Below are 27,402 nucleotides of genomic sequence, written 5' to 3'. Positions count from 1 at the left end.
TGGAAAAATATCAGAATAAATTTATATTTTTGTTTACTAAAATAAAATGCCAAATATTGGTGGGACTATTTTCAATCCATCCATTTTCTTCCGCTTATCCGGGGCCGGGTCACGCTGTATCGGACCGTTGTGGTGAAGAGGAGCTGATCCCAAAGGCAAAGCTCTCGATTTAGCGTCAAGTCTTCGTTCCTCCCCTCACCTCTGGTCATGAGCTCTGGGTAATGATCGAAAGGACCAGATCGACGATACAAGCGACACAAATGAGTTTCCTCCGCAGGGCGTCTGGGCGTCTCCCTTAGAGACAGAGTGAGGAGCTCGGAGTAGAGCCGCTGCTCCTCCACGTGGAGAGGAGCGTCTGAGGGGAGGACGTCTGTTCTGATGTGCCTCCTGGACGTGTCCCTCAGGAGGTGTTCATGTCCACCGGGAGGGCCAGGGGAAGACCCAGGACACACACTGGAGGGACTATGTCTCTCGGACTGGCTGGGGAACACCTCAGGTCCCACTGGAGGAGCTGGAGGAAGTGTCTGGGGTGAAGGAAGTCTGGGAGTCCCTGCTTATTTATTTATTTATATATATAGCGTTTTCACAGATATTTTCTGTCCCCAAAGACACTTTTACAGAGCATTATTCAGCATTATTCAGCATTATTCAGCATTATTCATTCACTCTGTACCTGGTGATGGTGAACTACTATTGTAGCCACAGCTGCCCTGGGGCAGACTGACAGAAGTGCAGCTGCCATGCCACATCGGTCCCTCCGACCACCACCATCACTCACACACACACACACCACACACACACACACACACACACACACACACACACACACACACACACACACACACACACACACCACTTTCATACTAGGCAATGTGGGTGAAGTGTCTTGCCCAAGGACACAATGATTGATTGATTGTATTTAACTGACCTGGACTATCACCTGTTCTGGACCTGGAGCAGGTTTTGGGTTGAGTTGCTTAGACTCAAGCCCCGTCGACCCGCGACCCAGGGACTATTTTATCTTCCCCAAATATTGGTTGTGACACGTCCCCCCGTCCCTGTGCAAATCTACACACTTGCAGTGATAAAGTGTCGTGGAAAATGATCTTTTTAAATAACAGAACTGAACTTCCACTGAAGCAACAAAAATAACAGTTTATTTAATATTTTTGCAAAGAGAGGCAGAGGACAAGTCTGTTCAACGCAGGGTTTCTAACTCTGTCTGTGAGTGTCTAACCAAATATTATCAGAAGAAAGGAACATCTGCACCTGCGCTGGGTCACGATGCTCCAAAACAAACATAAGGACAGTTACTCCCTAATACGAGGAGAGCAGCTCCCAGGATATGAAAATATAAAACAGGATGTGAAACACACAATGAAAACTGTGAATAACTGCACATCGTCGCAAAAACTGTATTTTCCCATTACAAAAGTTAAACAGAAATCCGGGTATAGGAGAAGATTTAAGTCAAAAGTTTGAATTAGTAACTTTTATGACTCATTAAAGGTGCAAACTAAATACTGAAGTGCTTCATTCTGCTGTTTATTTAACAATATTGTAGATTTAGAAGAGTTTTTGTGGTTTAAATCTGTTTTTAGGTTATTGTGTCAGTGGCATAAATTAGTTTCAGTGTTATTTTTATCGTCTAGATTCACTTACACTTCACACGTCACCAAACTGTGGAACAATCCAAGTAAAACCAGTGTTGTGGAGTAACAGATTACAAGTACCAGAGTTATGTAATCAGAGTACAAATTATGAGTAAAAGTTTTCAGTTACAGTTACTGTTTCAGTGAGTGGTAATTGGATTACAGTTACTTTGTTGAAATAAATGGATTACACAGAGGGATTTTACTGTTTTCACATTTTGGGCTAAACCAGGACTAAAACCAGGACTAAAACCAGGTCTAAACCAGGACAAACCAGGACTAAAACCAGGTCTAAACCAGGACTAAAACCAGAACTAAAACCAGAACTAAACCAGAACTAAACCAGGACTAAACCAGGACTAAAACCAAGACTAAACCAGGATTAAACCAGTAATAAAACCAGGACTAAACCAGGACTAAAACCATGACTAAAACCAGAAGTAAACCAGGACTAAACCAAGACAAAAAAACAGGACTAAACCAAGAATAAACCAGGACTAAATCCAGGACTAAACCATGACTAAAACCAGAAGTAAACCAGGACTAAAACCAGAACTAAACCAGGACTAAACCAAGACAAAAAACAGGACTAAACCAGGACTAAACCAAGACAAAAAACAGGACTAAACCAGGACTAAAACCCATAACATCTCCATGGAGAGTCTGTAGTGTCGATCATCACCTGGTTGAAGGAGAAATGGGCATAATCCAGCGCGGTTCCCTCAACGCCATCCACCAAAACCGGCATCGAAACGTCGGCTCCGTTCTTCACCAACAAATCCAACTGCGACAGAAACACGTGAACCCTGGAGTCGAACCAAAACCGCCGCAGTTTTCGTGTGTGTTTTTATGTTTTCCTGTACCAGTTTTTGCCTGTTGCCTCGTGAGCTGTGGTTGACGTCGGAGAGGACGCAGAGAGCGCTGCCCACTCCGTCTCCTAAAGGGACGTTTGGATCGGCGCCGCATCTGAGCAGCTCCTTCCACGGCCTGAAGACACAGACACGATTTAAAGATCACGTAGTACGCAAAAAATGGACTCTTGTGAGCTTCAAGTCGTGTCAGGATCCTGGTACCTCATCGAAAGTGGACCGTACCTGGAGTTGTGTTTTGTTTCATTCAGTTCGGCAATTCCAGGTGTGAAATGATCCAAATGATTCTAGTGAAGGTGTGTGAAGTTTAAAAACACAGTGGAGCCCTTCAGTGGTGTAGTGTTTTGTTTTTTTTAAGTGGGGTTACGTGATTTGTGACGTCATCGATACTCAACTTGACATGTCGAAATACACACAGGTGTCATATAGATCATTTATTTATGAGCAGGACTAAACCAGGACTAAACCAGGTCTAAACCAGGTCTAAACCAGGAGAACTAAAGCAGGACTGAATCAGGACTAAATCAGGACTAAACCAGGACTTGAGAGTGAGAGAGAGTCCGCAAAGTGCAATCAGACGATGGCTGCTCTCTGCCCTGTAGAGGCAGAGTTCTGCATCTGTACTTTCATCTGCGGTCACCCGATGGTCTACACGGGTGCACCTCCAGGCCTGTCCCAACACTCAGTCCTGGTTTAGTCCTGTTTTAGACCTGGTTTAGTCCTGGTGTAGACCTAGTTTAGTCCTGGTTTAGTCCTAGTGTAGACCTGGTTTAGTCCTGGTGTAGACCTAGTTTAGTCCTGGTTTAGTCCTAGTGTAGACCTGGTTTAGTCCTGGTGTAGACCTAGTTTAGTCCTGGTGTAGACCTGGTTTAGTCCTGGTGTAGACCTAGTTTAGTCCTGGTTTAGTCCTGGTGTAGACCTGGTTTAGTCCTGGTGTAGACCTAGTTTAGTCCTGGTTTAGTCCTAGTGTAGACCTGGTTTAGTCCTGGTGTAGACCTAGTTTAGTCCTGGTTTAGTCCTGGTGTAGACCTGGTTTAGTCCTGGTGTAGACCTGGTTTAGTCCTGGTGTAGACCTGGTTTAGTCCTGGTGTAGACCTAGTTTAGTCCTGGTTTAGTCCTAGTGTAGACCTGGTTTAGTCCTGGTGTAGACCTGGTTTAGTCCTGGTGTAGACCTCTGGTTTAGTCCTGGTTTAGTCCTGGTGTAGACCTGGTTTAGTCCTGGTGTAGACCTGGTTTAGTCCTGGTGTAGACTGGTTTACCTGGTTAGACCTGTTTTTAGTCCTGGTGTAGACCTAGTTTAGTCCTGGTTTAGTCCTAGTGTAGACCTGGTTCAGTCCTGGTGTAGACCTGGTTTAGTCCTAGTGTAGACCTGGTTCAGTCCTGGTGTAGACCTAGTTTAGTCCTGGTTAATCCTGGTTCAGTCCTGCAGATTTCATGAGCTTGTGTAGTTTGTTTTCATCATGTCAAGCTCCAGTTTGACATTTAATTTATATCTATTTTATATTTGTTATTTTTTTCTATCTCACATCGGGAGAAGTGGGTGGACGCATGCACCAGGGCCACTACACCCCGGAGCACTTCCTGCATTACCACAGGGTGGAGCAGAGTGTTTTAAACACCTGTGAATGAAACAAAACACAACTCCAGGTCTGTTCTGACGAGGAAACAACATCATAACATAAATCAGAACATAGTGTCATATGGACACTTTAATAATTTTAAGTAAAAACATTTTATGGATAATCAGAGGTGGGCAGAGCAACGTTAAAATAATATTATGCACTTTCAGGTAAAATGTAATTCCCCAATTAAGTAACAATTACAAATAAGACTATAAAAATGTATTTGGACAAACTACTGAGCAACAGTTTGGATATAAAATGTATTTAAAATCTGACGAATGATTTAGATTAATCAGATGCACAGATTCTGGAATAAGAAATAAAACACAGACACAAAAATTATGAAAACAAATCATCTGAAGATAAGACATGGCCAAAACTTTTACTTATGACAGAGTAAAAAACAAATTATTACTCTAGTGGGAATAAAAGTAACGTGTTGAAAAACTACTCTAAAAAGTACAATTTCTTAGTTACACGAGTAAATGTACCTGAGCACAAACCCACCTCTGTGAAAAAGACGTGTTTAGTATCTTTAACGCGTTACCGTTTCATTTCCACTTGCGATGGCGAGAGAGAGCGGCGAGTGTCCGCTCCACAGCAGATCTGTCCGAGCTCCACGCGCCAAGAGAAGAGCCACGATTTTGCTCACGTTCTGAAAATAAAAAGCAAATTATGACTCAACTGAAGTGGTTATAACAGGAGGTTTTGAGTCTCTGTTGATATGTACAAAATTGCAGCTTCTTGGTTTTTTTCACCTTGTTTTGTTGATTTATTTTACCTGCCATGTTTGTATTTTTTAATTCTGAGGAAAATAAATAAATAATATCCAAGGATTTATTTTCAAGGTTCGACAACTCATATCATCGAGTTGAAATGAAAAGTGATGAAAAGTTTAACATTTAATAACAAGGAAAATTCTGCATAACATTTATTTTGCCTGTTATTATAGAATAGAAATAGTTACTTTTTGTGTTATATCTATGTATTTACGTTTTTGTCTTTTTTTATTATTTAGTTTTTTAATTTATGTTCTATGTATTACTGTCCGAAATAAACATAATAATAAATAAACATAATAATAACATTTAATAAACATTTAAGTTTATTTGGGGGATACTTTATACATATATAAGTATATTTATTTTATTTCTTAAATATAGAGATTGTAGAACAGCTGGATATATAGTTTATTTTGGATACATTTATGTTTTTCTGCCTTATTTCATCTCGGGAATCATTGGCAACACAGAATATATGTCTCTTCTCTGATTGGTTGGTGCCTGAACTTGCACTTCTGGGGTTTTTGTGAACCGTCTAGTGTTTTCTGATTCCTGACCTAGTCTCTGGAGAGAAATGAAATTGAGCAAAAGCACTAGGTGGAGCCAGACTGGGTAATATTGTTCCATTTTGGAGAGAAATTCATTAGAAACTGTGTTCTGTATTGAGCATTTCGACTTACTGGTTGTGGGTTTCCTGATGGGTGAAAATGTGACGTATAAAGTTAAATACCTGTTCCAGATTTTGAGTGCGGCTGCCAGGAAAACTATAACCAAGAAATGGCTTAATTCACAGATACCAACACCGGATGAACGGTTTGAGATCGTTTATGACATTTTTAAGATGGAGAGAATCACTTTTAGTATAAGACTGCAACAAGACAAATTTAAGAGCGAATGGAATTTATAAAAACTGTAAGGCCAGACTTTTTAAACCCTTTACTCAGTTTTTTTCTAGCACTGGTTGTAAAAATTATTCATGTGTAAGCATCAAAGACACACCCCACATGTTATATTGTATTTGTCTTTGTTACGGCCCCAGGCCTTAGTTGTAATATTTCTGCAGAGTTTTCTTGATTCCTGCTGCACGAGCCCTGGTCTGTGATTGGTGGGGCAAGTCCACGCCCACTTCACCTGCAGCCACGCCCCCTATTGCCAGGAGATTGCAGCACCTGTTTGGGGCTTGCTGGCCTTCGGTGGTCAGTCTGCCATTTTGGTTTCGTGTATGTAGTTTAGTCTCATTCTGTTTTGTGCCTTTTTTGATTTGGTCACTCGATTCTGTTTGTGGGTTTATGTGGTTTAATTTGGGGAACTTGTGTTTAGTTTAGTGTGTGTCCCTAAGTTTTACCACTCGTTTTTGTGTAAACCTGCGTGACCCCTTTTCTGGCACAAAACTCTGTTTATTCTGTTGTTCTGTTTCTTAGTTTAGGTTGTTTTCTGTATATTTTTAGTGTTTTGTTAATTTACCTTTACATTCCTGTTAATTAAACATTACTTAATTTATTCCATTTTACATCTTGGTTTTATTTTTGTTACTTCCCTCACCCCAAACGAGCTGCGTCGTAACAGTCTTTTTCATACAACTTTAAAAAAAAGAAAAAGAAAGAATTACACACACCTGATAGTCTGTGTTTCTCCGACAGGCCACGTGCAGAGCAGTCGAGCCTCCTTCTCTGTCTTTTGTTTCCACTGTGGATCTGACTGGATCACGGATCTCCTTTCAAAACAGACAGATCAGAGCTTTGTTTCTGTACAGAATTATCAGTGAAATCATCCAGAGCGTTAGAATCAGTGGAAACTCTCACCCGGTCACTGTGGTTCGTCTGGTCCTCGTCACAGGCTCTGGCGTCCGGGTCTGTGATGGTCTGAAGCAGGAGCTCAGTGATTTTAGGCCCAGCTGATCCCGGCAACGCAGCGGCTACATGCAGCGGATACAAACCCTTTCTCTAAAAGAAGACGGTTAAATACTAGATCAGGTCTAAACCAGGTCTAAACCAGGACTAAACCAGGTCTAAACTAGATCTAAACCAGGTCTAAACCAGGTCTAAACCAGGACTAAAACCAGGTCTAAACTAGATCTAAACCAGGGCTAAACCAGGTCTAAACCAGGTCTAAACTAGATCTAAACCAGGGCTAAACCAGGTCTAAACCAGGACTAAAACCAGATCTAAACCAGGGCTAAACCAGGTCTAAAACCAGGTCTAAACCAGGTCTAAACCAGGACTAAACCAGGTCTAAACTAGATCTAAACCAGGGCTAAACTAGATCTAAACCAGGACTAAAACCAGGTCTAAACTAGATCTAAACCAGGTCTAAACTAGATCTAAACCAGGTCTAAACCAGGACTAAACTAGATCTAAACCAGGGCTAAACCAGGACTAAACCAGGTCTAAACTAGATCTAAACCAGGGCTAAACCAGGTCTAAACCAGGACTAAAACCAGGTCTAAACTAGATCTAAACCAGGGCTAAACTAGATCTAAACCAGGGCTAAACCAGGTCTAAACCAGGACTAAACCAGGTCTAAACTAGATCTAAACCAGGGCTAAACCAGGTCTAAACCAGGACTAAAACCAGGTCTAAACTAGATCTAAACCAGGGCTAAACCAGGTCTAAACCAGGACTAAACCAGGTCTAAACTAGATCTAAACCAGGCTAAACCAGGTCTAAACTAGATCTAAACCAGGTCTAAACTAGATCTAAACCAGGGCTAAACCAGGTCTAAACCAGGACTAAAACCAGGTCTAAACTAGATCTAAACCAGGTCTAAACTAGATCTAAACCAGGGCTAAACCAGGTCTAAACTAGATCTAAACCAGGACTAAACTAGATCTAAACCAGGGCTAAATCAGGACTAAAACCAGGTCTAAACTAGATCTAAACCAGGGCTAAACCAGGTCTAAACCAGGACTAAAACCAGGTCTAAACTAGATCTAAACCAGGGCTAAACCAGGTCTAAACCAGGACTAAAACCAGGTCTAAACTAGATCTAAACCAGGACTAAAACCAGGTCTAAACTAGATCTAAACCAGGACTAAAACCAGGTCTAAACCAGGTCTAAACCAGGTCTAAAACCAGGTCTAAACCAGGTCTAAACCAGGACTAAACCAGGTCTCAACCAGGTCTAAACCAGGTCTAAACTAGATCTAAACCAGGTCTAAACCAGGACTAAATCCTGCTGTGTGGACGTGTTTCTTCTTCTTCTATCAATAATATTTTTAATTTGGTTTAGTAAAATTTGGGTTTTTAAATTTTCTTTTATCAGACAAAACTTCTTATGTGAAGATTTCCTCGTCTTTGTTTCTCTACAGCAAATCAAGTAATCCAAAGTAATCAGATTACATTACTCACTTTAAGTAATTTAATGGATTACGTTACAAACTACATTTTGGGGTGTGTAATCTGTAATCTGTAGGGGATTACATTTTAAAAGTCACCTTCCCAACACAAACGTCCCTGCGTACCTGCGGAGGGAGCGGTGCGTCGGTGCGAGCCCCGTGCAGCAGCAGCCTCCTCACGCCCTCCACGTCACGCGCCATCACGGCCACGAACAGGACGGGCACCGGGACCCTGCAGGCGTTCGGGTCGGCGCCGCGCTCCAGCAGCAGCTCCAGGGTTTTCAGACGCTCGCGATGCCTGGGCACACGTCACGTCACAACTGAAACTGTGAAGCTGACGTCATCAACATTTCCCTGTGGCTGTGATGCAAAATAGAGGTTCAATAGTCTATTTTTTGTGCTAAAAGTTGCGCAGTGGGGCTTTAATTAATAAACAACAATACACGCATCAAGAATCTCAGACTTCCGGTCATTGCGCAGTGACACACTGGGAAGGATTTTCTGAAAAAGTGAGCATCAAACCTCCATGTTTGTTTTCCCAGTGGGATGTGTCTATTGTCAAAGTGGATCTTTTCAAGTCTTTTGAACCATATCACTTTTGTTTCTGGTTCTGATATTGTCATATTTTAGTTTTGGGATTCGGACGTCGTTAATTGTTGTGGTTGTTGGATCCTAACAGCGGAAAACGACTCGAGAAATTGTGTTTGCAAACTTCCATAAATGTAAAAGTGAATCAGATGTGTGTGACTCAAACCTCTGTTCAAACTGTTTCTCTTCCCAACGGAATTGAAAAATAGTGAAAGGTGAAGGTGATGGGCAGGATTGATCCACAGGAAAAACCAAAAAGGAAACATTTGTCTGACTAAATCATCCTGAGTTTACAGAGAACATTTTGTATGTGGAGCGACGACAAAGCAGGATCCCGTTTGTTAATGTAGAGGAGCAGAAGACAAACAGACTGAGCTGCACTTTCTTGTTCTTGTGGTTTTACAGAAACATCACGTCTTGGTCTTTGCAGTGGAAGGTGTTTCTTGGTGAACAGTTGGAGCCTTTCACTTTGGTGTTGACTTTTTAAATTCGTAACCAAGACTGAGTGAGGGATCGAGATTTTGCTTTGTCGTCGCTCCACATACAAAATGTTCACTGCAAACTTAGTCAGACAAATGTTTCCACAAATCTGGTCACACTGACCTGTATTCACCTGAGTCATGTCTTTTAATCCAACACAAGTTGAACCACATCAGCGACACAAGAGCTGGAGTTTTATCTTCACTTAGTTTATGCAAATTAGTGATGTGGTTTTAAGTTTTGTTTCTGTGAGATTTGAACAAAACTGAATTAAACACATTATAATGTCAAACAGCTGATGTGGATCTAGAGTCGTTATGTTTATATGTCGTAAAGTTGAATTTATTTATGCAGATTAGTGCAGATAGTAATAATAATGATGATCATTTTAATATAAAAACATTAATGATTAATCGATAATCGATCGTTAATTCTTCCGACGATCGATTAAGAAAATTTCATCGAATGCCCGTCCTTACTCTCCACACTTCACTCAAACATTTTAATATAGAAGTCACACCGGAGAATAAGTCACAGGAAACACACAAACCAGGAAAAAATTTATAATCTGAAAAAATACGGTAACTGACAAAAAGTTTCTACCAGTGAAGACGTCATTTTACTCACTCAGTTTTCATGGCGGGCGTCTTGTGGACCGTCTCCTCAGCGTCCAGGCTGTGAGTGAAGTCTGTGCGACTCAGTGTCTCAGCTGAACGCTGCCGGGACTCTGCTTGTCTGTCCTTGTTATTCTGAGTGTTTTCCACAGCCTCCTCCTCCTCAGACTTCACCAGCTCAGCCTCAACAAACATTTAAGAGAAATGTACGGTTAAAATTCAGTGTACGTCATTGGTTGGAAATGTTTTTCTTACTTGTGTGTCTGTGTCAGTGAGGTTGTCTTGTAGCGCCGTTGTGTAGAGGGAGTGAAAAGGGTAAAACAGGACGTGACACACAGCCAGAGCCGACATGTTTTCTGCGTTCAGTTTGTCGATGTCAACTCCATTATCCAACAAACGCTCAATCACCTCGTCACAGCAATTCACCTGTAAAAAAAACACACACACACAAAATATGACATATTAATATAATGTTTAAAGACGGTGGAAGCTCTGTGACCAGCTTGTCGCCATGGAAATATTTCTTTGCCTAGACCAGGAGTGTCAAACTCATTTTGTTCCGGGGGTCGTATCCATCCGACTTTGATCCCAAAGTGTCCGGATCAGAAAACTCATGTCACATAAACCCCAAAAATAACAATAAGTTCAAATATTTGTGCAGAGAAACACAAATCTATTACAGAAATCTTTTTTAATTGATGAACTCTTTCTTTTACAAAATATTATAATATTATGAACAACCTGAAACTTTAAGAAAAATACAATTTCAACACAAAGTTTGAACATGAACTTGTCTGTAAACAGGATTAAGTCAATTTTTGTTGTAAAATTCTGCACTCGGCCACGTACAGAGACGCTGGAGACGCTGCTGTGATAAACACCACAGAAAATTAACAAGATTTTAATAAAAAATAGAATTAAAATATTTTAGTAGAAAATCAGGGGCCCGGGCCGCATGTTTGACACCTGTGGCCTAGAATATTAAAATGTACGGCAATTAACTCACCTACACTACCGGTCAAAAGTTTTAGAACACCACAATTTTTCCAGGTTTTTACTGTTTCCTGTTGACCAAAACATATTCTGAACTTTTGATTCATGAAAGTGTCCATCTTTGTTATTGCTATTGCAGTATAATGTGATGTGTGAGTTACTGTGTCAAATGAATTTATCTTATAGATCAATAAAAATTTGTCAAAAAGTGCACTCACACTAGGACTTTAGAACCGTGCCCAGACACAGATCGTCCCTGAAGCTTTGGTACGTTTGTCCAATGTGAATGCAAATGGGACTTTGGCCCAGAGGAGGAGGTGGATCAAAGCACGAGACAGAGCTCACACGATTTTACCATACGAGCCCTGTGTGTGCGCTGATGTTACTCATACGAGGAAAACACTGAATAAAATCTAATCCAAAACAACTTCAGTAAGGACAGACAGAAGTTTAGCTGTGTGTCGTCTCTGGTGGTCCTCACTGCTTGAACATGGCACGGTTCTAAAGTCCTAGTGTGAGTGCGCCCTCAGTCTAAGTCTAAGTCTAAGTCTACGTTCAGACTGCAGGGCTTAACTCTCAATTCAGATTTTTTTGTGAAATCCGATGTTTTTTCGAGGTGGTTCACATTTCCAGTTAAATGTGACTTGCATGTGACTCCAGTGTGAACATTAAACGGCCCGAACGTGTCCCACATGTGACACTGGAGACACGACGACGTCAACCACAGCGAGCGTCTCTGTGTTTACAGAAGTTGTCCAAACATGGACGCAGCATCGAGCACCTGGAGATTTTAAAGTTCCTCTCGTACCGGAGCCAGAACATGAACAACTTAGTTGTTTTAAGGAGGAGATTGAGAAGGAGAAGGACAAGGTTTTTGGTCGTGGTGTTTTGTGGGACAGAACGTTGAAAGGAACGTGTGGATGTGGAGACGGAGCCAAGAGTGGTGAGTGGAGATGTGCTTCACTTCAGTCACACGGAGTTCATTAACAATTTTTGGTTACTTAAGCGCAGAATAGTGACGTTTGTGTCTTGTTGATAACGTGTAGGTGGATGAATGCGCTTTGGCCTGTTCACACTGAAGTCGCATGTCAAAAGATCAGATATGTATCGGTTTTAGGAGCACATATCCAAGTGTCCTGGGTCACATTTGAAAAAATCGGATCTGTGCCGTCATTAAAAGATCGGATACAGGTCACATAGAAGCCAAAAAATCGGATTTGGGTCACTTCAGGCTGCAGTCTGAACGCAGCTTAAGTCTAAGACAACAACTTTATGCAAATGACTAAAAGCCTTCAGTTACCGTGGCAGCGATCAGCGCCGTGTTTCCGCGAGCGTCGGCCACGTCAGGATGAACCTGCCCCGCCCACACGATCTGAGACACGGCGCTCTTCTCTCCACGAGACGCATGGAGGATCAGCTGCTCCGAACTGACCTCCAGAGGACCTTTAGGACCAAAGCCTCTCCGGCTCAGAGACAAGACAGCTCCAACATCCCAGCTCTGCTTCTGCCCCTGACGCCTGGACAAGAGGAAGAACAGGATTTAAAGGTCCTGTGTTACACACGACTGACTCCTGTGAGCTTTAAACCTTTATAATCTTATAATGTTGTTCCTCCTCAAAAACAGACCTGGAGTTGTGTTTTGTTTTATTCACACATGTTTGATTAACTCTTTATTATTAGTCTGTTTACGTCTCCAAAGCTCAAAACGCTCTGCTCCACCTTGTGATGTCATAATAGTTTTCAAGTGACCTTTAGCTCAGGATACAATCACACTGAAACGAATCATCGAATCACCGTATCAGAAACATTTTGTGTCCAAATGCGTTGTTTCTGTGTCCGCCAGCCTTCCCTGTCCACACAGCTTTGAGCACATTTGTTTACATTTTACAGAAACGAAACTTAAAACCACATGACTCATTTGCATAAACTAAGTGCTCAAAAATAAAAACAGCTCTTTCCTTGTGCTGCTGATGTGGTTCAGCTTCTGTCGAACTAAAGGACATGACTCAGTGTAATATGAGTGTTCTCTCTGTGACAGAGGGGTGTTCTGCTGATGGTGAGTCTGTTCTGTGTTTCTGTCGTGTTGGAGATGGTTCATGTGAAACTTTTTCAGAGATTATACGTCTGCAGGTCGTACACACAGACACACGTTTATACGAATGGACACATATTCTAGCCTGTTAGGCTGTGTTCAGACTGCAGCCTGAAGTGACCCAAATCAGATTTTTTGGCTTCTATGTTCCTGTATCCGATCTTTTAATGTCAGTCTGAACGACACAGATCTGTTTCAAATGTGACCCAGGACACTTGGATATGTGCTCCTGAAACTGATACATATCTGATCTTTTGACATGTGACTTGGTCAAAGTGCATTCATCCACCTACACGTTATCAACAAGACACAAATGTCACTATTCTGCGCTGAAGTAGGAGAAAATTGTTAATGAACTCCGTGTCGCTGAAGTGAAGCACATCTCCACTCACCACAAAACACCACGACCAAAAACCTGGTCCTTCTCCTTCTCAATCTCCTCCTTAAAACAAGTAAGTTGTTCATGTTTTGGCTCCGGTACGAGAGGAACTTTAAAATCTCCAGGTGCTCGATGCTGCGTCCATGTTTGGACAACTTGTGTAAACACAGAGACGCTCGCTGCGGTTGACGTCGTCGTGTCTCCAGTGTCACATGTGGGACACTTTCGGGCCGTTTAATGTTCACACTGGAGTCACATACAAGTCACATTTAACTGGAAATGTGAACGACCTCGAAAAAACATCAGATTTCACAAAAAAATCTGAATTGAGCGTTAAATCCTGCAGTCTTAACGTAGCCTTCACGTTTTGGCGGTGAATGACTTGGCGGCGCACAGATCTACATCAGAGTATCAGTGTTTTCAGGCGTCCACGCGGCGCCGGATCAGATCTGTACGAACATGAATTCGTGGGAGCTGGAGACACCGGATCGTTCCGTCTCTGGAGCCGTTTTCAATCGGATTAATGTGAACGAACACTGCATCCACAACGAAAACAACTCGAATACGAACTAGTGTGGACGGGGCCTCAGTTTGGATCGTCAATTTCAGGGCTGAAATTATCCGTATGATTCTAGTGAAGGTGTGAAGTGTATTACCACATGACATCACAAGGTGGAGAGTGTTTTCAGTTTGAGAGAAGAACTCAAAGAAAATATGAATGAAACAGAAGAGAGCGCCAAGTTTGTGATGAGGAAACAACAGAGCTTCATTGAGTTTATTTTTTCGATAGTGTCCAGTTCGCTCACCTGTGTTTGAAAACATTCGCCTGCATCCGAGTGTCTACGGGCAGAGCGGACAGGGGGTCTCTCTTATAGCCCAGGTACGGTTTGGGGTCAGGCTCCCACTCGTCGCCGTAGAAACACTTATCCAGCTCGTGTCTGCGTTTGGGCGGCAGAGGCAGGTTGTCCCAGTCGGTCGAATATTCCTCCAGACCAGCGGGAAAAATGAAACAGTCGTCTACAGCTAAAACATGCGTCTAAAACAGAGCAAAGAGAGGTCAGTTGCACTAAGTCACTTTTTCTGGTGGACCGAGGTCCGTGAGATGTTCCGCAGTATGACATTAAACAATCCATCTCGCATTTACCGTATTTTCCGGGTCATTAGGCGCGTTCTTAAGCCTCTAACCGCGCCCCGCAATCCAGAGCGCCCCATACACGAATCCACTCGGGTGTCCCAGTACGACTTCAGTAAACTATAAAGCCGCACCACCCGCAGAACACGCAAACACACACGGAGCAGACAGCGACCGCACAGCGAAACACACCCACAGACACACTCATCGCTCCACGCCGACGAGGAACGGAACGGAGGAACGAACTGAAAAAGCGACAAGTGCAATGTGCCGCTTCTAGACACGACTGAACAACTGAGTCACTGCGAACACGCCGACAATCCGTTGGTCCCAGACACATCCTCCCTACACGAAAGTTTAAAAATGTCAAAAATGACCGATAACGATGGACAAAACTGAAACGCCATTTACCAAGATTAGAATTTCTGTCAAGATGAACGGAAAACTGTGCTTAAAGAGGGGGTATTTTTGGAGCTTTCTCCCATGTTTTAATGTTCCATCGTCTAAAAAAAACATGTCTGAAGAGGTTTTAGAGACATCCACGTGTGTTTGAGTAATCTAGCGATCTCTCTGTACGAGATTTCTCCATAAATACGACAGTAAACACGAAAATTCTCCATGAATAATACAAAAACGTGACAGAAAACCGCACTAGATTCGTTAGAGGGGACGCAGTGATTGTGCTGTGATGGCGCTCTGAAGGGGGAGCGACTTAGCAGCAAAACTGAAACTTATAAAACACGTTAAGCTGTTGTTGCGGGTGATTATAGCGTTTACAGAACAATAAAAAGAGCTAAAAATGTGAGGAACGGAACGGAGGAACGAACCGAAAAAGCCACGAGCGCGACGAGCCGCTTCCAGACACGACTGAACAACTGAGTCACTGCGAACACGACGACAATCCAGCGACAGACACTACTCCCTACACGCCACAACTGCCCAGAGTCACCGTGAACAAACAAACAAAACCACTCACCCATCACACTGTTGGGTTTCCTTTAAAGTCCCACGCCGTTTATTTGTGAAAAAAGTTCGAAAATAGACCATTTAATGACAGTGCGTCTTATAATCCAGAGCGACTAATAACCCGGAAAATACGGTATTCAATTGCATTTTTTATTTTATTTTTTTTAAAATATTGACATAAACTACTTTCAAACCATGCATTCTTATTGTGATTTGGGTTGCTTCTCCACAGATCTGACCCTGACCTGGCGTAGTCGCACCATCTTCTTGTCTTCATAGAAATATATACATTTCATGCAATATTGCACAACATTAATAATAATAATAATAATAATAATAATAATAATAATAATAATAATACGTAACAGTGGAATAGCGCTTTTCAAGATACTCAAAGACGCTTTACATGAGGAGACAAACAAAGACAAACGAGAAAAGTTAATGAAAGGTGGTTGGGTTTTCAGGACGTCCGGGCACAGGTTTTACAGGTAACGTAATAACATCTCCATGGAGACGAGCAGGTGGCACCAGTAAATCACATCTGCGGAGAGGCGCCCTCCGCTTATAGTAAGAATGGATGGTTTTAAGGACTTTTCTGTAATAAAAACACCTGTAATTGTATATGTGCAAGATAGATTAATGCCAACCTGTGGAACATTCCTGGTAAAGCAATAACACTGGGATTAAACACCTAAACTCTGCCCACAACCGCATTTTAATTCAAGCCATTAAACTGGGCAGAACCTGAAGGATTAAAGGGGAGAGTGTATAAAAATCTTCCTCTCACTGATTATATTTGAAGAATTGTAGCCCTTTGTCTTTTTTTTGTGTGTCTCTTTTAATGTGTTTTGACTGGATTTACTTTTGTTTTCTTTATTGTAATTATTAGTGCTGTCATGCGATTAAAAAAATTGAGAGATTAATTAATTATGATCTGTAATTAATTAATCTAATTAATCTCATTTTAATCTCACCTAAAAATTGCTGAGAAAAGCTTCAATTTGAGGTATTTTCATTTAAATTCATTATTACATTATTGTGGCAGATCAAAAGACTGATATAGATTAAAAAAAGTGACTTTATAAAGTCATTTATTGTTTAACAAATCTCTCCAATTTGGCTGTTGAGCCCAAGTCTCCATGAATAAGAAACTGTTTGTTGTAAAGTAGCAAAGCAAAGACGAGGAAATCTGAACATAATAACTTTTGTCGACTTAAAGACAATAAAAAGTCCAGTCTTTCCTTAACCATATTAAAAATATTATTGATAGAGAAATGCTTTATATATGAGATCACTGGTTTTAGTCCTGGTTTAGTCCTGGTTTAGACCTGGTTTAGTCCTAGTTTAGTCCTGGAATGGATTAATCCTGGTTTTAGTCCTGGTGTTAGTTCTGGTTTAGTCCTGGTTTAGACCTGGTTTAGTCCTGGTGTTAGTCCTGGTTTAGTCCTGGTTTAGTCCTGGTTTAGTCCTGGTTTTAGTCCTGGTTTAGTCCTGGTTTAGTCCTGGTTTAGTCCTGGTTTTTGGTTTAGACCTGGTTTTAGTTCTGGTTTTAGTTCTGGTTTTAGTTCTGGTTTTAGTTCTGGTTTAGTCCTGGTTTTAGTTCTGGTTTTAGTTCTGGGTTTAGTCCTGGTTTAGTCCTGGTTTAGACCTGGTTTTTTAGTCCTGGTTTAGTCCTGGTTTAGTCCTGGACTGGGTTAGTCCTGGTTTTAGTCTTGGTGTTAGTTCTGGTTTAGAGGTGCACAGGAGGAAGCTCGGTTTACGCAGCGACGCGAGAAAACACGATCCACACGCGGCTCACGGCTCACGGGAGGACAGCGATGTCCGCGCAGTAACTATGGAAGAAAACATGGTCCACGCGCGTTCTCAGGTTAATGACGATGATGAAGGTGTGTGTTTGTTTGTGTGTGTTGTGTTTGTGTTGTGTGTGCGTGTCCCCTCATGTGCAGGTTGTTTTCAGGCGATATTATATTTGTTATTTTCTTTTATATTTCACGTCGGGAGAATAATTTCCAAGACACGAATGTGTTTTTCCCTGTGCACTGCTGCTCTGTTCTACTGGCTCTTCGACCTCGTCCATTGTGTGACTGACGCCGCCAACGTGAACATGACGTTTACATCGCTCTTACTGCGCGCGTTTTGTGTGGGTTTCCGGCAATGAGTGGAATTACCGAAATAAAAAAATGTATAAATGTGTTTTGTGTGTGTGTGTGTGTTGTTGTCCCAACAACACATAAAAACAGGTTTTATAATAAAGAAACTCACATACAGAAACACTAAAGTTAGAGATTAAAAATGAGATTAACGCGATTAAAAAACATAACGCACTAAATATGATTGTAATTAATTAATCGCAATTAACGCGATAATTTGACACCCCTAGTAATTATGTTATCATGCTGCAGAATGTTTGTACCTTTTCTAATAATTTAAAAATAATACAAATGAAAGGGGAGAGTGAGAAGAGAGGAGGGGCGTGGTCTGGAGATTTAAGGAACAGTGTGATTGGTCTAACGGAACACAACAGTTCGATAAGTCTGTCAAACTTTATTTAACGCGTTCGCAACAACTCTCAACTTTGTTCAATTGTAACACGTAAAACAAATACTGTCTGAGACGCTAAATTGTTCTCGTATTCACAATAAGTCATAATTGTTCAAACAGTTGGGTGATTCCGGTGTCCACACGTCCACATCCGTCTCGTCATGATCCGAGTCAGTGTGGTTCCTGTTCCCTGGAGTTCAGTTCAGTGATGATTCAGGTCTTGGTGAAAGTTCGGACCACAGTTGATCCTGATCCTTCGCCCGGGCGTCCGCGATCCGTCGGCAGATCGTGGCGTAAGTCGCTCTCGGCGCTGTCTCTCTGTCTTGGTGAATGTGTGTTCTCCTTCTCTCATCCACTGCTCCCACGCAGCTAAACGCACTTTCACTTTACAACAGCCTTGAGTTTAAAGTGGGCGTTGTGAGCGTGTTCATTTTTATTTATTTTTTATGTATTTATTTCGGTCACAGGTATATTTTGACATGAATTCACAAACAGTCATATTTAACACACACAGACTGAAAAGGTGCAGGCTGAAGCTTGAGCTTATTCTGCCTTTACCCTTTATTCCTTTATCAGAGCTTCAACTCGACACCAGTTCATCTTCAAAAATACAGCAAGAGGAAACAAACTAATCAGTAACAGAACAACAAACTTCTACAGCACAAACTAAGTATCAAATTTCATGTATCTGTCCAGAGTTAAACATTTAAACTTCTTTATAAAGTGAAAGAGTTTGGTGCACAATTTTAGGTTTTCTGTACATTTGTTCCACAGCTCCAGCCCTTTAACAGATTTACAAAATTTCATAATGTTTGTTCTGATTTTCTTATTGATAAACATGGTCGTGCCTCTGAGCCCGTATTGGCTCTTTCGGATTTTGAACATGTGTGTCTCTTGACAGGTGCATTTTGATATTAAAGTGAATCACAGTCTGTTTTACTCCTGATGCTCCTGACGACGGGAGCCGCGACGCTGCAAGTGGAGCGGCTTTGTACTTTACTAAAGTCGTACTAAGACACAACAATAAATTCATATATAAGACACTCTGGATTATAAAGCGCGCACTTGTTTTTTGATGAAATTAAAGGCTTTTAAGTGCGCCTTATAGTGCGGAAAATACGGTAGTTGCACGTTCTTTCCCATGTGCGTTACCTCGGGGTATTTGAAGTTTGTCTGAGACCACGTCACACTCCCCTCAGCAGTGGCAGAAGAGTCCAGATAAGCAGCGTATCCGGGCAGGTCTCTGAGAGTGAAGCTTTCTCCCACAGCGCTGCAGAGTCGGATCAGGCGCTCGTCGAGCCACAGACCCACGTCTTGGCGACCGTCGGGATACGACAGCACCCCGGGTCCCAACCTACAGCCGACGTGATACAAACCCTGACAGCAGAGAGAGTCACCCAGAGTCAATCTTTCTGCTTTATCTGCTTTTTCCAGGTAAGAACAGTGAGTGGAGCCAAAATAACTAGGGTTAAGGTTTAAAGAATTGGACTGAAGTGCCCTACGAAGAAGCAGAACGCTGCAAGATCATGTTTGGTCAAAAATGAGTTCATGTCATTTTGTTTGTATTGGAGACCTCCTTTATCACGTGAATAAATATTGATTTGTTGAAAAAGCTGATTGAACTACATATACCATGATCCTTTGCTCCATTACAGTGCAGATTACATGAAAAGTAATACAAATAACAAGAAGAATCATAATTTTTAAGCATGTTTAAATTTTAATTTTTTGGTTTATGACGGAACAAAAGTCTTGCCAAGGCATTTTAATAGGAAAAAATTCACAATTTTGTTAGAGTTTACAAAATATCGCAATAAATATGGTAACGTGGGATGTATATCATGAAAATACTGAGATTTGAATCCCTATTTATTTCCAATATTATTTGTTTGGGATGTAACAATAACCGAAATATTGTGATATCGTATTGTTAAAAGTCTCACAGTAATATCGAATTACAAGTTCCTTTGCTTAAATACATTTTGTCCAGTGTTGGGAAGTTTACTTTTAAAATGTATTTCCCTACAGATTACAGATTACAGATTACATACTCCAAAATGTAGTTTGTAACGGAATCCATGAAGTTACTTAAAGTGAGTAACGTAATCTGAATACTTTGGATTACTTGATATTGTCATGTTTTTTAGTTTAGTTCTGGTTTTAGTCCTGGTTTAGTGTTTAGTTCTGGTTTAGTCCTGGTTTAGTTCTAGTTTAGTCCTAGTTTAGTTCTGGGTTTAGTCCTGGTTTTAGTCCTGGTTTTAGTCCTAGTTTAGTTTAGTCCTAGTTTAGTTCTGGTTTTAATCCTAGTTTAGTTCTAGTTTAGTTCTGGTTTTAGTCCTGGTTTAGTCCTGGTTTTAGTCCTGGTTTTAGTCCTGGTTTAGTTCTAGTTTAGTCCTAGTTTAGTTCTGGTTTTAATCCTAGTTTAATTATTTAGTTTAGTCTTAGTTAGTTCTAGTTTAGTTCTAGTTTATTCTTAGTTTAGTCCTGGTTTTAGTCCTGGTTTTAGTCTAGTTTTAGTTCTTGTTTAGTTCTTCTAGTTTTAGTTTAGTCCTAGTTTAGTTCTGTTTAGTTCTTTAGTCTGTTTAGTCCTTTAGTTTTAGTTCTAGTTTAGTTCTGGTTTAGTCTGTTTAGTCTGTTTAGTCCTGGTTTAGTTTATCCTAGTTTTAGTTCTGGTTTAGTTCTAGTTTAGTCTAGTTTAGTTCTTAGTTTAGTTCTAGTTTAGTTCTGGTTTTAGTCCTTGTTTAGTCCTGGTTTTAGTCCTGGTTTTAGTCCTAGTTTAGTTCTAGTTTAGTCCTGGTTTAGTCTGTTTAGTCCTGTTTAGTTCTAGTTTAGTTCTAGTTTAGTTCTGGTTTTAGTCCTTGTTTAGTTCTAGTTTTAGTTCTAGTTTAGTCCTTAGTTTAGTTCTGGTTTAGTCCTGGTTTACTTCTAGTTTAGTCCTAGTTTAGTTCTAGTTTAGTTCTAGTTTAGTTCTGGTTTTAGTCCTTGTTTAGTTCCTGGTTTTAGTCCTGGTTTTAGTCCTGGTTTAGTCTTGGTTTTAGTCCTGGTTTTAGTCCTGGTTTAGCCCAAAATGTGAAAACTGAAAATCCCTCTGTGTAATCCATTTATTTCAACAAAGTAACTGTAATCCAATTACCACTGACTGAAACAGTAACTGTAACTGAATACAGTTACTCATCATTTGTACTCTGATTACTTAACTCTGGTACATGTAATCTGTTACTCCCCGACACTGATTTTGTCATAGCAGCAACAGTTTATAAATATCGGGAACTACATTTCCCATGATTCATTTCAGCACAGACAACATGAAGAAATATGTTTTTACTTGAATTCTTGGGATTATGATGGAAATAATTCACACCAAAATCTTGTCAGGGTGTTTTAAAAGTAAAAAAAGTGTCACTATCTACAATTATATCTCCAAAATATCGCAGCAGATGTCGTATATCGTGATAATATCGTACCGAGAGATTTGGATTTGGTTACATCCATATTTATTTCCAGTATTATTTGTCTGATACAGATTATGAAGAGCAGTTAACGACCAACAAATGATTAAAAGACCAAAATATTTATATATTTTTGAATGTATTTGTTATGGGTGAGTGTTTGAGTGTGTGCGTTTATGTGTATGTATGTAAATGTATGTCATTTGTATATATTAATGTAATTATGTTATTTTATTTTTATTATTATTTTCTGGTCAATATTATTATCATTATTATTATTATTTATTTATTTATTTATTTATTTTTTTTTTCCTTTTTCTTTTCAGCGTCTGTTAAGGGTGGGTGTGGGGAGGAGGGGGTTTACATGTGGCATTTGTACACTTGTATATTTTGTGGCATTTTTGTGTGGCCGTAAGACCACAATATTTAAAAAAAAAAATCAAAAATTAAATAAAATATATATGAAAAAAAAAAAGACCAAGCAGGACTCATGCACAGTGGGATTAATAGTTTGATTTTTGTACCTGAAAGTGTGAGCCGCTGGAGAACAGGTGCTGTCCGTACCCTTCTTCTCTGCTCAAGTAGAATTTGCCAATGAACTTGTCTCCGGACGGCGAGCAGAGAACTCCATGTCCATGTCTGGCCTCTTTGTAGAAGGAGCCCTCATAAAACTGAACATAAAAACAGAATCATATCGTCATAAGTTAAAGGTTGTATGGTGGATTTTTTTTGTTTTTTTTTTGTTTCAAATTGTCAGTGATAGATTATAGATACAGTCGCCTTGTAATTATGACGACCAAAAAAAAGAGAATAAAAATTCATCAACTCTGGACGTGGTGGGGCTAAACATTTGCCAATAGATAACGACACTGCCTCGTTATCTGTGAGCTGACAGGCTGTCAATCAAACTCCCTACGTTTCTAGTGTAACTGACTTGCCTGCGCCGCCGGTACGTGGTTTACGTACGACTGTCACACAGTCCACAGACGCAAGACGCACAGACGCTGTTTACTCCACCAACGCAACAGTTCTTAGCGGCTTTTTTTGACCTATATCTTCCTCGCAGTTCGCACAAAGTTTATTGCGATGGCGACAAGAATCCAGGAGCAGTTCGCCGCAAAAGAAAGTCTGTTTTTGAGGTCGTGAAAGAAGAAGACAAGGGGAAAAGCAGCGAAGCCAAACTAAGGTGATTCTTGAAGATTCATTCCAGCGATGGCGCGACTGAAGCAGACGAAGGGTCTAAAGACTGAACCACTGGTCCACAAATTACTCCTGGACAGGAAACTTCTGCTTATTATGAAAACGTACTTTATTTCCAAGAGCGACACAAACGTTTTTCAGGACACAAATGCGATATCCTATGTCTGAAAACGTCATTTTCAAGGCAAAGAAAGAGTCCACCTGCTGCTGCGTGTTGTAGTAGTAGCTAGTTCATTCGCACGGAATCTCCGCGCCCCCTCTCTGCCCGTTCCGCTCTTCTCCCTGCTCCTCACGGAATCTCCACGCACCGCTCCCCTCTCCTCTCTCTCTCCTCTCCTCTCCTTCTCCTCACTCCTCTCCCTGCTCCGTTCTTCTCCCTGCTTCTCACTTCTTGTCCGCGCACAAAATGTCCGCACACCCGCTCCCCCCGCTCCTCACTTCTCCGCCTTGCCTAACCAACACTGTATTTAGTTGTTTACAAGTCATGTGCAGCACCGGTTTCTGGCGTAAAGAGGAGGAGGGAGGAGGTGTTTCTACGTAGGAGCTGTAGGGGAGGGGAGGTGGTTTCACGCATGCGCAACATTTGAAAAAGGACAAACAGTCGCTGGATTTCTCGTTCCTTGGAAAATCCTCTATACAACCTTTAAAGATACCACAGCATGAATCACACCGTGTGCTCTTAAATGTTTACAGTAAAGATGTAACGTATCCAAATCTCTCGATACGATACTTTCACCGTATGCATCTCACGGTACGATATTTATTGCCATATTAGGTAGAGGCAAACAAAAATTGTAAATAAGCTGCTTTTTCCTTTTAAAAGCCTTGAAAAAGCCTTTGGTAGTGACGTGTCGGGGTTTTGAAGCGTGTGCTGAATAATCCAGGAAGTGTTTGGTGAAGCGCGTCGAGGTTTGTGTCGGTGACGTATGTGGTGACGTTCGAAGCCTCGTGAATCGCCCAAACCATGTGACTGTTTCAGGAAGTGCTCCGTAGATTTGGCGCACGATTCGAAACATAAGGACCAAAGAAACGTAAATATTTTGTGGTTTTGGGTTATTGTGAGTTTGGTACATTCTATTTGAGATTTTTAATTTTTAATTTTTTTTTGCGATGGAGCAAGAAAAAGAATATTTTCCCCTGTTTGGGAACATTTTGAGCTGATATCTGCTAATAAAGTTTATAGTAATAATGACATCATTAAATAAAGACCAGGTCTAACCCAGGTCTAAAACAGGATTGAACAGGACTAAATCCTGCTGCGCGCACCAGGTCTCCTCCTCTTCTGTCAATCATATTTTTAATTTGGTTCAGTAAAGACTCGGCCTTTTCATTTTCTTTTATCAGACAAAACTTCTTATGTGAAGATTTCCTCGTCTTTGTTTCTCTACAGCAAATCAAGTAATCCAAAGTAATCAGATTACATTACTGACCTTAAGTAAATTAATGGATTATGTTACAAACTACATTTTGGGGTGTGTAATCTGTAATCTGTAGGGGATTACATTTTAAAAGTAAACTTCCCAACACTGTGTACAAATAAACTTGCCTTACGTCCCCTTGCCTGTTTGTTCAGTTAGATTTGTCGTAGTTTTAGTTCAGTCAGTAGTTGTTTTTTGGCAATAGTCACATCTGTAATTGAATCAATGCATCAGTTTAATGCCATAATGTGGAAACTTTCACGTGACGTCTGCATGGAGACAAACATGTGGTCGACCAGCAGAAAACCTACACATTACACATGTAATAAAGTATTAAATGAATTGTTATACATTTGCAGTGTCGGGGAGTAACAGATTACATGTACCGGAGTTGATGTAATCAGAGTACAAATAATGAGTAACTGTATTCAGTTACAGTTACTGTTTCAGTGAGTGGGAATGGGATTACAGTTACTTTGTTGAAATAAATGGATTACACAGAGGGATTTTATTGTTTTCACATTTTGGGCTAAACCCAGGTTAAACCACTAAACCACTAAACCAAACCACTAAACCAGGACTAAACCAGGACTAAAACCAGGTCTAAACCAGGACTAAACCAGGACTAAAACCAGGTCTAAACCAGGACTAAACCAGGACTAAAACCACTAAACCAGGACGACTAAACCAGGACTAAACCTAAACCAGGACTAAACCAGGACTAAAAGACTAAACCAGGACTAAAACCAGGTCTAAACCAGGATCTAAACCAGGACTAAACCAGGACTAAACCAGGTCTAAACCAGGTCTAAACCAGGACTAAACCAGGACTAAACCAGGTCTAAACCAGGTCTAAACCAGGACTAAACCAGGACTAAACCAGGACTAAACCAGGACTAAACCAGGACTAAACCAGGACTCTAAACCAGGTCTCTAAACCAGGACTAAACCAGGTCTAAACCAGGTCTAAACCAGGACTAAACCAGGACTAAACCAGGTCTAAACCAGGTCTAAACCAGGACTAAACCAGGACTAAACCAGGACTAAACCAGGACTAAACCAGGTCTAAACCAGGACTAAACCAGGTCTAAACCAGGTCTAAACCAGGTCTAAACCAGGACTAAACCAGGTCTAAACCAGGACTAAAACCAGGTCTAAACCAGGGACTAAACCAGGACTAAACCAGGACTAAACCAGGACTAAACCAGGACTGACTAAACCAGACTAAACCAGGGTCTAAACCAGGACTAAACCAGGACTAAACCAGGACTAAACCAGGACTAAACCAGGACTAAACCAGGTCTAAACCAGGTCTAAACCAGGACTAAACCAGGACAGGTCTCAACAAAACCAGCTAGCTCATTTCCTTTATCTTCGCGCTTGCTAATACTGTTTATTTGGTTTAAATCATGAGTTTTATTGGTGTTACCTGTCCGTCCTTCCAGGTGAACCTTCCTGTACCGTGTTTCAGTCCGTTTCTAAACTCTCCCTCGTACCGGGATCCGTCTGAACGCTCCTGCACACGGGGCCCGGGCCGCTGCTCGTCCCCGCGCGGAGGAAGCATGTTCCCGCGGACACAGATGTGACTCTCGGGCTGTAGCTGGATTCTTTTATTAACTTCACACGTGATAAAATTGTGTTGTAAGAAGTTTTAAAATAAGTTTAGACGCGAGAAACGAGCGGAAAAAGTCAAAGAGTTGAGTCTCGCCGGTTGCCATGACAACGGCTCCAGCGGCGTTTACAGGTGGAATTTTGGCGCATGCGTAGAACGTGGTCCTAAACAAACAACGCAGGGAAATAACATTACATTAAACTTTATTAATGTAATGTAAAAGTGATGTAATGTACTTTTAAAATTGTCATATTAACCTACCCAAGTTTTACTTGTTGAATTGGGAGCGTGATCCTTTACATTTCATTTAACTATGCAGTGTCATATGCGCCCGCTAGAGGGCGCTGTAGGTTCTGCTGCAAATGCACACATCTTGTGGAGAAACTGGACAGCACATGTAAGCTCTATTGTGCAAAAATGTGGTAAAATATTGCTTAAATTGTTAAATAACAACTTGTTTTTGGTTCTTAGAGATAAATCAAATTGTAAAGAGTTTTGGAGAGGAAGTTTTGTCCAGGTTTTGTTTGTTCTTGTTCTCCGGTGAGTGTGCTGGGTGATATGCTGGCTTCATTTTGTTTTCTACCTTGACTTACCTACATGATGCAATGGCCACTTATTATTTGCATGATTCAGAGAATGTATAAAGAACCAACTGGAGAAATATATAACTATGTTCAAATCAGAACTTATATACAGATTTGAAGGGTTGTTGCTCTTCCACGTGTTCAATACTGCACATTGTGTAAAAAAACCTACAAGCTGCTGTAATCCAGTTAAAAGTAGTTTGAAATTATTTAAACCAGATCTGAATTTGTGCTTTGCGAAAATTGTATTAATGTTGCCCTGTTTATGCAGGTTGTTTTTTTGTTGACCTGATTTGACCTGGGACTGTTCACTGTGAGACTGGAGTCACTGGATCCAGGACCTGTGGACCTGCTGGACGCCTGGACGTCTCTTCTTGGTGGACCTGACCTTCATTGCAGAACAGCTGAATTAAGCTCTTGTGCACCAACGAAAGAAAGAAACAAAAAATCATACGACCCGTGTAGATGAGACACAAGAGTTTTTTTCAGAGCTGAACTTTTTATTTTGAAAGGACAAATTGTTGGACTAAGGACTGATTTATGTCGGGGTAAACTGGTAATATTTGGGGGAGAGTATTGACCTGGTTTAGACCTGGTTTTAGACCTGGTTTAGACTGGATTTATGTTTATTAGACCTGGTTTAGACCTGGTTTAGACTGGTTTAGACCTGGTTTAGAGTTTTACCTGGTTTTAGACCTGGTTTAGACCTGGTTTAGACCTGGTTTAGTTTAGACCTGGTTTAGACCTGGTTTTTAGACCTGGTTTAGACCTGGTTTTACCTGGTTTACCTGGTTTAGACCTGGTTTTAGACCTGGTTTAGACCTGGTTTAGACCTGGTTTTACTGGTAGACCTGGTTTAGACCTGGTTTTAGACCTGGTTTACACCTGGTTTAGACCTGGTTTTAGTCCTGGTTTTAGACCTGGTTTAGACCTGGTTTAGTCCTGGTTTTAGACCTGGTTTAGACCTGGTTTAGACCTGGTTTAGACCTGGTTTTAGACCTGTTTAGACCTGGTTTAGACCTGGTTTTACCTGGTTTAGACCTGGTTTAGACCTGGTTTTACCTGGTTTTAGACCTGGTTTAGACCTGGTTTAGA

General features: G+C 41.0%; 1 protein-coding gene across 1 annotated transcript in view; it reads right to left on the bottom strand.

The window, feature by feature from the left end:
- ankmy1 (ankyrin repeat and MYND domain containing 1) overlaps window positions 1-25,807 on the bottom strand; it is a 29,345-nt gene extending 3,538 nt beyond the window's left edge. Inside the window, exons 1-13 of the mRNA XM_055150649.1 lie at window positions 25,541-25,807; window positions 22,018-22,164; window positions 19,197-19,421; window positions 14,212-14,441; window positions 12,235-12,451; window positions 10,197-10,367; window positions 9,955-10,124; window positions 8,386-8,557; window positions 6,728-6,868; window positions 6,541-6,639; window positions 4,686-4,798; window positions 2,516-2,639; window positions 2,335-2,436 (exon numbers count right to left, since the gene is read on the bottom strand). Of these exons, the coding sequence (XP_055006624.1) occupies window positions 2,335-2,436; window positions 2,516-2,639; window positions 4,686-4,798; window positions 6,541-6,639; window positions 6,728-6,868; window positions 8,386-8,557; window positions 9,955-10,124; window positions 10,197-10,367; window positions 12,235-12,451; window positions 14,212-14,441; window positions 19,197-19,421; window positions 22,018-22,164; window positions 25,541-25,675 (2,046 nt within the window). The 5' untranslated portion in view covers window positions 25,676-25,807. The remainder of the gene's footprint in view (window positions 1-2,334; window positions 2,437-2,515; window positions 2,640-4,685; window positions 4,799-6,540; window positions 6,640-6,727; window positions 6,869-8,385; window positions 8,558-9,954; window positions 10,125-10,196; window positions 10,368-12,234; window positions 12,452-14,211; window positions 14,442-19,196; window positions 19,422-22,017; window positions 22,165-25,540) is intronic.
- Window positions 25,808-27,402: the final 1,595 nt, after the last annotated feature.

Source organism: Boleophthalmus pectinirostris, unplaced genomic scaffold, assembly GCF_026225935.1.
Source record: "Boleophthalmus pectinirostris isolate CB_2022bp ecotype Guang Dong unplaced genomic scaffold, ASM2622593v1 HiC_scaffold_1, whole genome shotgun sequence".
Lineage (NCBI taxonomy): Eukaryota > Metazoa > Chordata > Actinopteri > Gobiiformes > Gobiidae > Boleophthalmus > Boleophthalmus pectinirostris.
Note: the sequence above shows the minus strand (reverse complement) of the source record. Positions and strands in the feature narration are given on the sequence as shown.